Raw genomic sequence first — 18,133 nt, forward strand, 5'->3', positions numbered from 1 at the left:
GCAATTTATGCTAGAGTTCATTTTCTATGCAGTTCCACTTTCTCTTTTTCCCAGTCAAGTTCGGAACCCTCCTGCGAGTGATCTCTTTACTAAAAAAACCACCTATCTGTTTAACTTTCTTACATGCAAAAGAGGGGTTATCAACCCATTTAAGTTTCCTTCCAACTGAATTACTTTATTTGTATATTTGATGTAGAAAATAGCCGAACTAATCTAAGCTCGTATGCCAGAACATGTAATGAAACCTCAACCTTAAATGTAGGAGGAAACAAAAAATATACTCTCACATACAAACTTTTCATTCGGAATGCAAAATGAGAGAGAGGGATGTGTAAGTGGAATTTCTAGTGATGAAACACTCTAGCAAGCCGATGCATTCAGAGGTATTTGAATGAAACAGAAGATCTTTAAAAGTGAGGTACCTTTCATCAAAAAGATTGTTACAACATTACAAATTTTTAAAGTTGTTGGGCGGCAAAATAATGTTTACCCCGGGAGGAAAAAATCCTAGTTTCGGCGCTGGACATTAGTATCGTTTAGCAGGAGACTACTCCACGTTGTCTAAGTGCAATGTAACGTTCAGATTGGTTGCTTGCGAAAGAAAGCAAGCCACCATTCGGTTTCTTCTGAGATCGTAGAAGTTCAGGATGATGACAGGCTAGCACGATTATCGCCGTGCGCCGAAATTGCAGGAACGCACAGTCAGTGTTTTCAGGCGAATACTATTTTTCACGCAGGAACTAGTTTCATAACAGGAAAAAACCGTCCGCCCATCAAGTGTTGCGAGATTATTGCCGTCTGCGATCGATCATCAGAATACTCTATTCTTCATCCCCCAAAGCTTACACCGAAAATCACGTACGTGCAGTTAACACTCGTGTGTGTAGTAGCATCGGCCTCGACGCAGTGGGTATTGGGGCTTTTTTTTGGCAATTTTTTTTGGAACTTTGATACGGAGTGGGGGCTCAGGGAACCCGTACTCCCTCCCAAGCCGACCAAAAATTAGAAAACTATACTATTTCGGCGAAAGAATTGAAATATTGAAAGAAAATACCCTATATATGCTAAATTAACTAATTTCTGTTAATTTAAATGCCTTTTGAAGGGTGGTAACTCAAAATTTCTCTGGGAGAAAATATGTGTGCCCCCTTCTACAAGGCCTTTGTTCTCCCTCCAAAAGTCGATCCTCATAGGCGGAGATAGACTTGGAAGTCTGGGGGGGGGGGCACGATGATGATGTCTATACATATATTAGATCAGTCCACTCCACCTTTGACGATGGGGGTACACACATCCCGTATCTCCGGCCATGTCGATCCTGCGTACGCCTCTGCACCAACCTGTATGCATATCTGTACGCACAGTTACTATCCAATAACTTTCACACGATTTTTTTCTGACATCCATCCCGTTGGAAGTATATATACCAGCAGTACAACTTAGAGCCACCCTTACAATATGCAAGGCGGTCATAATTGCCCCCCCCCCCGCATCCCCGATTTCATATATGTATTCTGTGGGAGAGTAGAGAATCGGGCATCCAAAAATTCTCATAAATTATTACAAAATATCCAGGAATACTGGAAAATATCCATACAAGAAAAATACAGACACAATTAAATATTAATTAACAAAATAAATTAATGAAAATTTTGGACTGAAAAAAATTTTAAATTGATGAGAGAAATATTTCAAAAATCAATCAAAATTAGGACCTGATGAAAGAAATTGTTTGAGAACTACTGAAAATTCAGAATGAATGGAAGAAGATATATATATATATATATATATATACAAAATAATAAATATAATAAATAAATAATTCCAGAATGAAATTCCAGATGAAAATTCATAATTCCAAAAATAATGAAAGTTAAAAATTACAGAATTGATGAAAATTCAGAATTTATTAAAGAAACAATATCAGAATTAGTGTAAATTTAGAATTTAAAGAAATTATTATTACCGCAAGTGCGGGGTTCTTAAAACGCAGGGACCGGTGTGACCGCACCTTTCGCCCACCCCTAAGGGTGGCTCTGGTACAACTGTTCCTTTCACAGATTTCGTATGGCTACTGCTTAGAGAGCTATTTCGTGGTCTTCTCTGCGATGAATTAACAATCTGGAAACCCTGTATACTGGAGAAAGGAATATAAGCCCATCATCCAAAATAGGCAACACTGTCAAAATTATAAACAAACGCGGCTTAAAAGAGAGATAGACAGCTTTATTTTCTCAGCCCAATATATCAAGGAAACAGATATTTTCTGAATATTATACCGAGGTGAACTCGAAAAAAAAAAAATCATCCGGTCTCCACGGGGACTCGAACCCATGCTCTCTTGCAAACTGGACAAGCATACTACTATGTACACCACAGGATTACGCTTTCCTTATTTCAAGCACTGTGGAGTGAGGCGCTGAAGTAGAGGCAACATCCTCTCTAAACTTCAGCAAATGGTCCCTAGGTGGGACGGTAGAGAAAGATAGACGGCTTCTTTCCGAGTTCACTTCGGCATAATATATAGTCAGACCCATTTACAACGAAGTCGGAAAGAACAGTGAAACTATTCGTTGTACGCGAACTTTGTCATATCCGTAGTGGTTTTGAAAATGATACGTTCAAGCGAAATGAAACATAATTTACATACACATAAAGATTAAACTAATAATATTTAGAAAAGAGGTTAAAATTTCACATAAATCTCACTTATTTCAACGAAAATATTTGTCAATCGCTTTTTTTTTCAATTGATATGATTGTGTAAGGTAAATGTTTTGCACTAAAATAATTTTTGCCTAATAATCATGGAAAATTTATTGTACTTTCTTTTAGCAAGGACCAGGTCACTTGCATATTTTCACCTGACTTTTTCGAACCATTCAAAACGAAGTGCTTCCACGTCAATATGAGCTCTTTTTTCTGAATCTCTTCTTGAACCATCCAAGAATTTTCTCTTCAGTTTCTCTTTGTTCCAAATCGTTGGTAACGAACTACAGTATGTTTTGTTTTGTAAACAAAAATGTATTTCCCTACGGAAAAGGTTTTACTACGATTTTTTAGGCAGTGTCGGACACTGTCGCAGTTATTTTCGTGAAAACGTCAATCGTTTTTATAGTAAATTTCAATTATAGTTTTAATTCATTAACAACTTGGACTCTTACATTAGATGAAAATTTAGAACTCTTACGCTACATACCTTCAGAAATTCTTGAAACTTGAACTAGTAGATGTTTTGGACAAACCAACCATGTAAGGGAAAACTTGTATGGATTTGACATTTGCAAGAGGTATTCAAATATTTTCAAAAAGCCAGTACGTGGATTAGCGGGGTTCTACTGTATTGAATACAGGGTAGTGGTATGAGAAGTATCGGATACCACTACCCTGTATTCAATACAGTAGAACCCCGCTAATCCACGTACTTCTCATGCAGAAAATTCTATCTTATAATTGTCGGCAGTAAAGAAATTATCATTTAAATAATTATTCATAATTTATCGTGTCATTTCAGAAAAATTCAGTTTTTTCCTTCAGTAATGTTTTATTTATTTATTTTTTTGTGTGTGTTTCCTTTTTTTCATGTACTGGTTAGTCCCTCAAATACCGTTAGATGAGAAAAACTATATCATCTCGACGAATTTTGATCCAAACTTTACGGGGTAAATTTCTTCAGTTTCATAGAGAAAGGCGCAAAATTTACTATTTAGCATTTTTCAGATTGGGGGCCGTACACAAATTTCAATTTTTGTATTTCCCCCAATAATGATTTTTGGGGGATTCAAACTATCACAGATAAATTCCGGTCCTTGCTGATGATTTTTCATATTTTTGTTGAATTTTAAAATGAACCGTTGAATTTATATTCCTTTCTGTCAATGATGGTGAAACAGCCTGTATGTACACAGAATGTAGTAAAAGTTAGGAAAATACGAGGTCCATCCTTGAGAAACTGGGATATTTGGAATTTATTCTCATCTGATTGAATTGGTTCAAACTTGTCGCCTTTGGACCTACGTATTTGTAGTACTTACTCTTACCTTTTTAGCTCTTAATTCACTTTCTTAGTCCATTAGATTAGAACTGGCAAGATCCATGTCATCTTTATAACGGAGTTTGATAGAGGCTTCAGCCCGATTGGGGACCTGATATTAAAACATATGCTTTTTTTTCATTTTTATACACTATAAATTTATAATAGTGCGTGAAAAGTTTTGGTGGGGGGGACTCCAGCCTAGAGATTAAGACTCCTTTGGTCAGGGCCCAATTTCCGCATGGGCAACATGTTTTAAGTGGTCCCCAAATTTATAATATATAGTATATACTTTACTCAATTTTTTTTATAAATACTATTTGGTAAAATATTGGAAAATTAAAGAATTTTCCCTAAATCACACCATATTATTTCCAAAGTGTCCATTATTAGCAAACCCTATTAAATATCAATTTTAATATTATAATCAGTAATAGACTTTACACAGCATGTACAATGCATCCCTATTGCAATATTAAATCCACTATAAAAATATGTTTCAATATGTCAGTCTTTTGTTCGATTTCTCAATTTTACATCTTTTTGACCGTAAAATTATTTATGAAACGATGAGAAGGAACTTTGCATGTTTGATCAACATAAAATGCTCAAATCTTCATGAAGATTCTGCATATTTGCAATGAAAAACTTCATACATCTGATCATGCAAAAACTTTTTCAGACAAACTGCAATAATTTTCATCCTTAGCTCAGGTTGGTGACACAATGCCACAAATGCTAAATACCGCTAGAGGTTTAGAAAAGAGGCGTTCCCAAATGTTGAGACAGCATTGAATCATCAATTGACAATATCAAACTGTCCTAGAGAAAGATCATTCTTTTTATTAAAAAGTATAAAATCATCAGTTAACTGGAGTCTTTCACAAGGAAAACTGTCATCTCTTTAGCTTTATTATTTATACAAATACAAAATGCAAAAACAAAGCCACAACAGGCAAAAGGCCCAACGAGGTGACTGAGAAAAAGATGCCCATAACAAGTATGGATGTCACATATTACTAAAATACAGCAACCTAATTAAAAATGCACAATTACAAATCATATATATACATGATAAAATATTATACAATGCCCATAAAGAATACTTATGGCTGTCTTATTCCTAAGTATGGATATATCGAAGCTTAAATAACTCAGAAATTAAGTTTTTATGCATTATCAATGATTTTGCTCGTATGAGAACGAGAAAAAAAAATATTTATTGTAAGGCATTTTAAATCGCATTTCCCATTTAAAATAGTGCGCGTATCCTTTTTTTGATGTGTTTACTAAAAACATGTACTGTATGTACTATATTTGCTAACGTACCAAACCTCTTCGACTGCAGTCGAGGGGGCCCCCAATACCTCTTTTGCCCAGGCCCCATCAAGTCAAAATCGGGGCCTGATTTTGTCTCGGTCACATCCTCTTTGAACTAAGATTACTCGCATTCGCGTAGGAAAAATGAAACGAAACGCTTTCCTGATTGAAAAACCGAAAAAAAAGGGTTGTTTTTTTTTTCTTTCTTGGAGAGAGGAATTTCGAAAAATTCATCATCAGGATTATCCGAAACTTCAAACTTTCGAGATTCGAATTATCGAGACTCTACTGTATTTAAATTCCGTCATTTATAATTCCATATTTTACGATTAATTTTTCCACTGACAATAAATGTTAATAATTATTTAATAATCAAAATGAATATTAAGATACACTCATTGCCATTAAAATACTATTGTTGCCAATACTTATTTGCAACCTCGTGTGTGTCATTTTCTCACCTTCTAGGAATAACAAGTGGCATATTTTTTTTCTTTTTCTTTTACGACAATGAAGACATCAACAAAATCGTAAAATTTCGTATTTCATTTTTCTTCATACTGTATTATTTTTATTCGTCGACCCGCCTTGTTGACAAAGAGTTTATGCAAATATAAATACCAACTTAGAAGTGCATGAGAAATTCCATTCAAGTTACGGGATCCACGCTTAGGTTTCAGTTATTTACTTACTTTTTTTTTATTTTTTTGTATAAAAATCGAAACCTTCGCGTTGAAAAAAAAATGCTATAAATTCTCTTTTTATCCGTAACTACCGATTTAACGGTGTCACACTTTCTGTGCCCAACGTCCTTTTTGTATTGCGCATGCGTGACAGAAAGGGAGTCTACTGGTTTCGATCTAGGCCAACACGTTGATTGAATGCAACAGAGGAAAATCATGGAAAAGAAGTTTCAAACACAACACACACAAAAAAAATAAAATAAAAATCATTCCTTAGACAAGCCCAAGAGCTAACGGTTCTCACACACGAAGCAGCGCTATATACACACACACACATTATCTCGCTATAGCGCGTGTGCCACTACCTCGAGGCAGTTCAATTGATTGATCCATTGGATTCACTCTTCTTCATCTTATTATTGCTTTCTGTGGTTTCCTTTTTTATTGTGGATAAAAATCAAAATATTATTCAAGATGGCTAAATTATGGAATATATTTCAGGTAAAAATTTTATACTATTTTAACCGATCAAAGATATTTAGTTTCGTTATCGATAGTTATGCGATTTTTTGCAAGATTTTAATAAAATTCATATCCGTAAAGTACAATAGCAATACCGATATTTAAAAAATTTTAGGGGTTTTTATGATGAAAATGTATTCTTGTATTCGATTATTATTATTTTTACACATTAAATCTATTTCGATCACTTCATTTTTAACACGTTATTGATGATATTGAAAATGTTAAAGTGATTTTTTTTTAATACAATAATTTCGAAATTTTGTGGTGAGGCGAAGTTATTCTTGAGGTTGCTCGAGAAATAAGATAAAATTAATTTTATGCATGAAATAAATTTAGGTAAGTTTTTAATTGTTTTAAAAAAGTAGCTTCCACTTCAGTGATTGAACAATGGAAATATTTTTTTAATTAAATTTAAATTTCTTGATTTTTCTTTACCGTTTTTTTAAATTTTTTTAATAATTTTGATAAGTAATTGAATATCCAAAATAAAAGTTATATTAATAAAAATATTAAATTTCAGCGTTTTGGTGCGGTATTTTTTTTAACCTTACGGAAAAGCCCAACGTAATTTTCGAAAATCACGTTTTGAATTTTTTACAACTTCATTAATTTTGTTTTTCCAATTTTAAGAGAAACAATTTACCGATTGACACCAAATTTTCTGCTATCAACGCCAAAATAAACAGATTTAATTAATATTTTTAAATAACTTTTTAGTTATCTCTGAAAAATAGTTTTTTACAGCCCAAGGGATTTGGCAATTGTTAAAGAACGTTATTTATATTTTCATGCTGGATATGAATACAGGCAAAATAAATTGTTTGAAAAATCTGAATTTATGTTAAACCAAAATATTTCTCGTGACTGTATATTAGGGAAGCGTTTCTCAACATTTTTGAACCCAAGGAGACCAGTGAAATGTTTGAAACAATTCGATGGACCACTTGTGTCCAGTATTACGGGAATTACATTTTGGTATTTTTGGTTGTTCCGACTTTTTTTATTCCTTTTGTCCCGTTTTTCAAACGATGCTGAATATTGAACTCACATATTTGTCAGGTTCAATGTTTTTTTACCCTCAATTTTTTTTACAACTGGGGATTTTGCCGACTTCTGAAAACGGTTTTGATGACAATTGGCGACGTCCCGTATTATACCGTATTTAAGATCCCAGTTCCTCTTATCTTTTTCAATGAAATATAGTATGAAAGTGGTTCTCTAATTTTTTTTCCCACGCGGCTCCCTTGACTAATACGGATTCGTCTGCGGCTCCCCAGAATAGTTTGGTATACATTTTTTCCATATAAAAGAGCCACTTCAAAGCATAAGTAGTCACACAAATTAATACTTCCAGCTCACCACGACGCTCCGGACAAAGGTTGGCGACGTTGTAGCAGCCGTGACGCACACTTTGAGATACACTGCAGTATGGTCACTTAGTGATTTGAATATCTTTTTTTTGTCAAATACATTTTTGTTTACTGCGACTTGTAGTACCCTTGATTTCCCCGCCTTCCACCCATTTTAGCAGTAATTAGTAAATTCATCGTGAATTTCATGTTTTGACAACAATATCCCGCATTTGTGAAGTATAAAACAGAACTGAAGTATGAAAGTACAAGTTTTTTTAGAACCCATTTGGATATCACTAATACAAATTACAACAACTGAATAGTTTTTCATTCAGTTAGAATTGAATTTGAAGTCTGCCTATACGCGGACCACCAATGCGATCGTCACGGACCATCACTAGTCCGCGGACCATAGATTGACAAAAGTCTATATTAGGGGAATACAATACAGCAGTGGTTCTCAACCTTTTTTAGCTTATGGCCCACTTGAAACCACATTTTCTTCTCATGCCCCTTCCCCCTCCCCCCGTCTTACCTGCCCCCCCCCCCCCCACGAACGAGCGAAATACTTTCTACTTACTGAATTTAATTGAGTCCAAACTAAATTTGTAATGAACAAAAATTTTATAAACAAGATCGATCAAAGTGGGAGGGGGGGGGGGAAGGGGAGATTGCCACCTTTCTTAAGGGACAGATTGTATGGTAATAATAGGCCAGGGCGAAATAATGGATGATCCAACGCACCTACACAATAAATCGCCTCTCTGACGCATCATTATGGGTCTGCGCCTTACCGTGGGCTACTTAACCACACCTCGTCCGGTTGAGGAACACCGCAACACAGTATAATCTCTCAATACAGTATAATCTCTCAATACAGTATAATCTCTCAATACAGTATAATCCACTGCAATACGATAGCATTATAAATATTATTACGGAAAACGAATAATTCTATGCTTCTCGACCTTTTGAGATTCCATTATGTTCACCTTTCATTAACCTAAAAAAAATATGTATAAATATAAATTCTTTTACTCTCTCATTTGCCTTACATTTCCCGCAGTCCTAATTTTAAGGTAAATTGATAGAACTTTGACGTGTTTTGTTGCTTCACAAACTTCCAAGATCTCATTTCATCACCAACCGGTCCGAACTCGAAACTTTTCAGTCCACTCTCTTCATCATTAGGCATTGGATAACTGATGCCGGTTTTGCGCCAGAAGCATCGACTTGTTCTCAATCAATGACGCGTAGAATTCGTGTTAACCACTGTTTTGTTTTGTTTTTTTCTAATGGTGTTGCTGATTGTTCGTCTATAAAACGCATGATCGCAAAATTCAATTAAAAGTCATCAAATTTATTAGATGTCTAGACTGAATTATATTTGTATGAAGATCTCTCTAAGTAAAATCGCGATAAAAGTTTCAAGTATCACAAAGAGTGAGAGTTAAAGAGCTAACTCATTCATATTTGGTTGAATACTGCCATCAAGTGAAAAACCGAATTCACCAATGTCATCTAAATGCTTTTTTATAGACTGATAAACAATTACTTGGAAAAGCCCGTCAACTATAGACACAAATAGAGGCACAGTTGAAATACTACTAACTGTTGAGTAAAGCACTGCAGAATCCCCAAAGAATGCTTAATATGCCTGTTTTTCCTTCACATTTCAAAAACCCCATTCACGTATTATTATCAGCATTATGCTAATTAAATCGTCTTTACGGCATTGACAAGATATCTCGCCTCCTTACCAGCTTCTTGAAAAGCCCAGACATTTTTGTAAAGATGATTTCTCAATTAAGCACTTTTCCCTACACCCCTTACTTAACACCTGCTATAAATCTGAAGAAAGCTTACTCCATTAAAAAAAATGGATGGCGGCTGTGTGATCGACACAGCCGCAATTTTCCACGTGAATACGTCTTTTAAACCGCTTTGCACTGCAATACAATTTTGTATTTTTTGCCAAGTGCAACTGGAGAAGACTAGAATGGAGCATTGTGGAATTTGTCACAACGAGATTCATCTCCATCTATACACTTTCGGAGCTAGTGTTGGACAATTTCGAGAAGTGCACCGCACCTAGTACGGAAACCAGAAGAAGTATTGACACTAGTTAATGTACTGTTGAATTTGTCGCAGTGATAAAACCGCTGTGGTGGTCGAGGGGTTATAGTGACGGACTCGCGATGCGAGGATCCGGGTTCGAACCCCACAGTGGTGGTCGGCTGAAGTTGGTTTTCTGTGGTTCCCAACTTCAAGGCGCAAATGCGAGCCGATCTCCCCGTTAAAAAGTCTCGCCACAGAGAGCAACAGTCCTACAACGATAAATCATTCAATCATAACACTTCACTCATAGTTAGAGAAACTAGTGGCAGATGGCAGCACTACACATAACAAGCATTACAGAGAAACAACAAAACTTCACGTCAGGTTTCACTACACGTACACGCACATTCCCGCATGTACCGATTCGTTGGGGGGTTCCGCGGGGGCGGCGGGGTGTGGGCGCGGGAAGGGGGTGTGGTGTAGTAGTAGTAGGTAGGGCCTCCAAAAAAAATGGCTCGGGGATCCATGATGTTCTTAAGTCAGCCACCTCGTTGGGCAATTTGCCTGTTGTGGCGTTGTATTTGTATATCTGTTTTTTTGATACCACTGGCATCTACTTTTTGAGATATATCCTAAAACAATTTCTTTACAAAAGTGTACCACGACACTTCTGATACGCAAACCAGAAGCCGTATCAACGCTAAATAAGGTACCATTAGATTTTTATCAGCAAGATCTATCTGTAGATACCAAAAACACGTTCACGTGTTGTATACACTTCTCGAGATATGAACGTTTAAAATACCTTTCGTTACGCCAACTTTTCGGAGATGCACCTGGTACAGTCTAAAAACTTAAAAGCCGTATTCACGTCAAAAAGTTATGGCATTTTATATAAAATTTATTAATTTCGACTATTAATCAAAATGAATAGGTTTGCCCGAAACTATAGAAGACCAAAAAATGCACCACCCATGAGTGCCGAAACATATGTCGGTGTATTCTAAATGGTTACTCGTCCTTACCATGTTGTTAATATTTTTTTGTCTTCCATAATTTGTACTACGCTGCTTAAAGGGTTAAGTTTGAGCTTGTGGGATATCAAAGTTTGTTCTCCTGAGTTTAATTTCCTGCATATAACCCGCAGATGTGCAAATTTCGCAATTTTAAGGGGAAAATATCGTATATTCCGCAATGGCGTACAATCAGAAAATTTCATTCATAACTAACTATATCTAAGCAATGGAAGGCATTTTTTGGGGGGGGGGGTTACTCGTATCTACTGTATATATGTGCCATCTATATACAGTATCTTTAAAAAGTTATTTTTACAAATAAATTTACAAACATTTATTTCTATTTCAATCTCTCAGAAAAAAGTTGCAGATAACACGCAGCAGTATATAATTTGAACTAAAAGATTTTCCGATATTTCTTAACTAACTTAACAGTGGATTATACGCAGGAAAATGTGATATGGGTGCTCCATATCTCCTTGCAAGAGAGGTAGACTGACAGAGTTCCAGCAAAGAGGCTTTGTCCTTATAATTTTTTTTTAATTTTCGGCACCATAAATTTACAAGAACGTTACAAGGTCCAACTGAAAATCGTGATTTTAGGCCCCGAAATTCCAAGACTAAAAGATGTATAGCCACATTGGGTGCTCTTCTGGTGATACATATATGATGCGAACTAATCAAAAAAGGTTGAAGATAAGGCAATGCTATTTCAATTTCTGAAAAAACACTAAAAATGTATTTGTTGTTTCACTCTGATGAACCCTACTGTTATATCCCGAATAGAAAATATTAGTACATGGAACCAGGATGTGATACATATTTTATAACTTAAAAAATCCTTTTGATTATATTATTTTATTTTTGTCCAATGTACTCATACCAGTCACGTATTTGAAATACAAAACAGTGTATAATCTCAATTTCAATCACTGTCATTGAAGAAGCTCGCCATTTGCTATATTCAAATGAGGTCAGTGTTATTTCCTTGCTTTTTTGCTTACCGTGCTTAACGAAGCATTGAGATAAGCATCATAGCTCGTTTTCTTAAGAACAACGGATCGGCTAGCCTATTGTCGAGAACAAAAAAGCCTAGCTTTATTACAATAGACAAAAATGCGTATTTTTGGAAAGCAGTGTTAAATGGCTGTGTGGCATGCGTGAAAACAAAAAAATGGCTGGAATAAGGGAAATGTTATCGTATAGAAAGGGAAAATATGAAAGATATATGTAATGAAAATGAAATTGAAATATTCAAATTTAGTTGATAACTCGGCAACAATTGCACTATTTATGGAAATACATTTCTTTGCTTCAGAAAAACTGAATAAATTGCAAGAATAACAATACGATATATCTAGAAAATTTATGTTTATTTCCACTGATTCATTTTTGATTTTTATTACGATAACTCTGTACTAAGCAAATGAGTCTCAAATATTTGCACACACAGTTAATTTAAATATTATAAAGAGAGAGAGAGAGAGAGATACGTATAATAATCGTATATACTCGTATAATAATTTCTATAGCAATAATAAATTTATTGAATGATTTACGATCAAGAGCATTTCAAAAAAAAAAAAAGATCGCTATCCTGAAATAAAGGAAAATAGATAAAGGGTGACTCAGAAAAGATGGGAGGAACTTTGAGAGGTGATAGAGTACACACCAATACAAACAATTGTCATCAAAGGACGCATGGTCTAACACGAAACGCAAACGCGCGTTTCGAAACGGCCGCTCCGCAAACGTTAAAACTGCATTCCTGTTGAAATTTATCGGGAGAAAAAGAACATCCTGCATATGCAAATGTAACCTGGGAAAGAAGAAGAAACCGTATGCAAATCTTCGTCAAAGTGAATAAAAGGCGCGAACGCCAGCCCTGTGAAGTTATTCCAACGTACATCCGTTCTAACAGTTGTAACGTACCGAATAATGACGCACTTCAGTAATACCGAGTCCGCGCCTTTTATTCACTGTGACGCAGATTTGCAAACGGTTTGCTCTTCTGCACCAGGTTACATTTCTATGCATGGTGTTCTTTTTCTCCCGATAAATTGCAAGAGGAATGTCGTTTTAACGTTTGCGGAGCGACCGTTTCGAAACGCGCAAGCGCGTTTGTGTTTCATGTTAGACCATGCACTCTTCAATAACAATTGTTTGTATTGGTGTGTATTATCGCCTCTTGAAGTTTTCGCATCTTTTCTGAATCACCCTGTATATACAAATATGGATAAAAACTTGAATGCGCCGCAAAAGATAAATTACTCTATGAAATGGCTATGAGAGAGAATTTAGGATCGTTTTCGACACTTTAATATTGGATGTCCTGTCCGTACCGTATTAAAAAATCTGAAATGTCCATATTTCCTCAAGCATCAAATAAATAAATTGTGCTCTTGTTGGTACACAACGCTTAAACTATGTGAAGAAAGACTTGATTTCTAGAATATTTTTACATTCGAAGAACGCAGGTGTTCGGGAGATATGATCGATGTGTTTAAAATTTTTAACGGAATGTATGGATGGGCCATGAGTTATTAATACACCGTCAATCAACTGCTTCGACAAGGGGACAACAACTCCAAGTTGTAGTGTTGCAGGGAGTTTTTATCTAATAATGATGTGAATAAATGAAATAAATAGCTTACTTCCTGGGGTCGTGAATTTTAACACGATTGACACATTTAAAAAGAAATACGATAAACATGTGTTGGGATAATTCGAGAAGCTATTCATACTTTGAATAAGCCAGCCATAAGCTTTTTTCATGGCCAATATATATTATTAATTATTAGTTTTTTTTAGTGATATATTGTCTTACATAGGGTTGCTGTATTTCAGTTATATTTGACATCCATGTTTTTATTGGACATCTTTATTCAGCCACCTCATTGGGCAATTTGCCTGTTGTGACTTTTATGTTTGTATTTGTAAAAATCACTCGATTTTTCAAAAGAAAATTATCATAAAAAATTGATTCATTTCATTAAATTACCTTATTCTTTAGTTATTAATTTATACAGCTGATTATATCAGCTGATAAAATTTTGTGACGGTAAATAATACAAGAAGCTGTGACGTTAGTAATACAGGGTGGGCAAAAAGTCCGTAGAAACTTTAAAAATGAATAAAAACCAGAAAAATAACCGAAATAAAAAACGGTTTGCAGGGTTAGTATCGCTAGGTCACGGGAATTTTTTACGACAGGAAAAAAAAACTCAAAAACAGCCGATAGGTCGCGCTGGCGTACACAAGTCAAAGAAAATATACGCAAATAACGAACAGAATGCCTCCAAATCGTTTACTACAGCAGTATGTGTTCCACGTGACCACCACCACCACAGGGGATAACACATTGCAGGCGAGTCACAAATCCAGCAACGGCAGAGTGCAGCAGGTCCACATACACGGTTTACAACGGTGAAGTGATTGTGGATTAGGAGCGCAAGTTCTTATAACCGTCTCATTTGCATATTTCCACTGAAGTCGCTCGTACCAGCGCCACCTATCGGCTGTTTTTGAGTTATTTTTTCCCTGTCTTAGGCTGAGATTACACTATAAAATTTTGAGAAAAGATCTTTTATAAAACTGTAAAAATTCAACCAATATGCGCATCGGTTACAGTCGAGCGAATGCAACAGGCGTGGAAATGGTCCTTAAGTCAGGGTACAAAATAATAATTAATTGGGACCAAACATTAGGAAAAACATGTATTTTTCTTTCTTAATATGGGTGTTTTCTGTTTTTCCCATTACTTCATAAAATTTAAATTGTCTTTGAATGAAATACGGTAATTTAAAAAGGCTGCATTCCCTAAAAATTTGTGCTAAAATGAAAAAATTTCGTTTTAAACGCTCTTTAAATGTTTTTATAACACCTTGTGTTCCATCGATAAAATGCTTGGAGGTAAGGTACGACTTTCATCCGTGGGTTGAAATTAATTGAGAGTTGCAGATCAGGTGCATTGTCATTTGATGAGTGTCATACGAATTTTTTGACACCAGGTATGAAATTGGGACCTTCTCTGCGAAAATGGCAGATATCATTCAAACCTTGGGATTCCATCCCTAAATCACGGCAATTTTCTTCTTTATCCCTTTTTTTCTGACACCAGCATTTATTTTTTGGAATTTTCAAAATGTTGTGCATTTCTGATACTCAAAAAATGCATTAAAAACATAAATGCCAGAAAATCTTGATTTTTTTCAAATTCACTTCGTTCAAATTTTTTCAGCCAAGATGATGCAGGGTGTATTCATCTTCACATACAATTTTTCTCCAGAATTTTATTGCTAGATTTTATGTAACAAATGACACTTTTCCCGGAGGCACTTTCTCCTTGAAGCCATCTTAAAAACCCAAAGAAAAATCAACTTTAAGTGCTGCTTTCTGATGAAATCCCCCAGAGTTCATATTCACCATATTTTTAACTCAAAACTTACGCAATCGTTTAAGTCATAACTTAACTCCCTAAGGTGAAAAGGAAAAAATCTACAGTGAGAAAAAACAACCCACACATTTCTGGCACCAGGGTCTGAAAGGGTTATACACATGTGTATACTCATCTTCGTGCCTCTCAAAAATCAGTGTAATTTCATTACTTCTTCTGTTTTCTGTTCAAATAAAACAATTCTTACTTGATTATCACTTGATAATCTCTACTATCTGAGCAATAATCTATTATTCTTGATTATTCTTCAATTTCAGAGATGTGCATTTTTCACAGAAAATTCGCGCAACCCGAGGTATTACTATATTAGGCACCAAATACTAGGACATCAAACTAATTTGCTTCATATCTCACTGCTGTTTCTATGAAATATGGTTAACAACATTCCGTACTTAAGGAGTTGGAAAATCAGTTTTCCCGTATTTTTTTGACGGAGTATGAATACTAGGTCAGCGGCTCCCCCAACAAAACAAAATGGTGGTGAGAACAAACATATTGTCTTTACTCAACTGAGCTACTTACCATGTGTATCATATAATGTAATTTTATCAAATTCTATCTGTAATCAATATAATCAATATTAGTTAAGAAATGGTGACTTTTTTGAAATTATATATAGGTATTTTTTAAAATTAAAAACACAACATTCCGTACTGAGAAATTGAATTTTCTGGATGTTATGCCGAAACTAAAATTGGGAAAGAAAAGTGATTTGTCTCGAACCCGGGAGGAGACAAATCACTTTTCTTTCTAAATATTAGTTTTGGTATATTTCCGGCCGAAAAAAATACCATCTCTTAATACAACATACTGTGTTTTGTGTGTGTGTGTCTACGCGTATTATGAACGATTAATGGTCGATTTTAAGCGAAGAATTATTTTGAAATTTGATGATGCTTTCTAAATCACACGTTTTTTATGCGTCAAAATCAAGGAATATACAACTACCTACACTTCCAATTTAATAATAAAACAGGGAGGGCTGTCAACTAAATATTAAAAAATAATTTGATTTCATTCATCACTAATAACGCAAATTGAAACGGACTTGAAAAGACGTTCCAAAAAATGTTTTCGATACAGAACATTTACAAACGAAAAATCGGGAATGTCCCTAAAGAAAACCAGGACATATGGTCACCTCATGTGAGGGTTGCCGACAAATTTGGTTTAAAAAGTTTTGGTAAAAGCCTCAGGTAATTGGATTCCTGGAACCACAGGTAATAACTGAAGCTGTCTACAACTATAAAGATTTTTTCTGGCTTATTTCCCATAGTGTAGGTTTCTACTGAAATGTAAGGGAAAAACACAACAAACACAATATATATAAACTTTCTGTAGGAGTAAATATGAGTACGACGTACCTTATATTGTTACTCTTCCTTTGAAATAACCTTGAAGTACTTTTTACGTAAAATATTATCACACATTAAGGTTTTTTTATTATATATCTCACACACATCCGTTTTTCTTCTTTGTACTCAAGGACATTTCTTGAACTGCGCAGCCGTTAATTATTGTTTCGTTCTCGGCATGAAATATAATCTGCATTTTGATGGATTAACATTAACCACATTTTTGTTTCTTCAGTTTACCATTATCAATTTGAAGATACGCGAAATGTTTTCGAAAACATTTTCGTTCGAGTCACAAATTAAGTTTATGGTATTCGTAGGGTTTCGTGGAAGCACCAAACTAACTCAAGCTGCTGGGTGTGGCCTGATGTGATATCTTACTTATTCTCGAGGAAATATTTTTCCATTTTCATTCTATGGAAAGATCTGCCGTTTCTTCCTACTCATTTTGTAAATTATTGCTTAATTTATTACTTCATCCTTTGTATCAATAATCAGAGCAAGGAGAAGGAAATCGAGATTATATTTGCATATTATCAGGAAAACGTTCCGGTTGCAAGCTCGAAAACATAATAATGACGCTTCTAACGACCGGGAATGCTTAGGGACAGGCATATTCAAACTGGTGCCCACCGCACCCATGAGGGCTCGATTCTTGTGCCCCTTAGGTACATCAAAGAGGTTTGCGACATGCCTCTTGTAAACAAGAAAAATTGCAAAAGCCAATCGTGTCCCCTAGACCCACTTTAAGAAAAGAAATACCAGGATAATATTTTGCTTCTAGTTTATGTATATGGCCAGGCCCTCAACATCTTTTAGCGGGGTTCCCTAGGCTAAAATTTTCGGTTGGCCACCCTACATTGATTTTCTAGTAAATTGTTTCTTGTGCAGAAAATAAGTTTGATCCCTTAGACCACCAGAGAGCTATCATTCAGCCTATGCGATGAGTTTGCATGAACCAAATATTAATACAGTGAATCCTCTCTCTCTTTCATATTAACGAATAACCAAAAAGACCAAAGGAATTATCTCCCTCCATGTAACAGCTACATATTGCTTCCCTGTTTGGGTAGACTTCTTGATGAAATCGATACGATTTGAAAAGTTTTATCATCTTCAATAAACTACACCCAACTATCACACTGTTTGCGAAACTGACAAGGGAAGGGTCCCAAGGCGTCCTCAAAACATTATGAAAAAAATTAAATATATTCATTTCACACAGAAACACAAAAAAGATAGCGATGGAATGCAATTATTAAGACCGCAAAAATTATTTAAATTATATCAATCAGCTACTCATCGCCTTTCGCGCTTCTTGGCGATATCTATAAA

General features: G+C 35.2%; 1 protein-coding gene across 2 annotated transcripts in view; it reads left to right on the forward strand.

Moving 5' to 3' along the window:
* The first annotated feature begins 6,338 nt into the window (after positions 1–6,338).
* Positions 6,339–18,133, forward strand: part of LOC149067621 (uncharacterized) — a 76,230-nt gene continuing 64,435 nt past the window's right edge. The window contains exon 1 of one of the 2 annotated variants that reach the window (XM_089252469.1): positions 6,339–6,537. In XM_089252469.1, the coding sequence (XP_089108595.1) occupies positions 6,511–6,537 (27 nt within the window). In that variant the 5' untranslated portion in view covers positions 6,339–6,510. The remainder of the gene's footprint in view (positions 6,538–18,133) is intronic. The other variant, XM_089252470.1, reaches the window with a different exon arrangement.

Source organism: Pholcus phalangioides, unplaced genomic scaffold (genome assembly GCF_987345545.1).
Source record: "Pholcus phalangioides strain wild (caught in Gottingen) unplaced genomic scaffold, Ppha-v1.0 ptg000029l_1, whole genome shotgun sequence".
NCBI lineage: Eukaryota > Metazoa > Arthropoda > Arachnida > Araneae > Pholcidae > Pholcus > Pholcus phalangioides.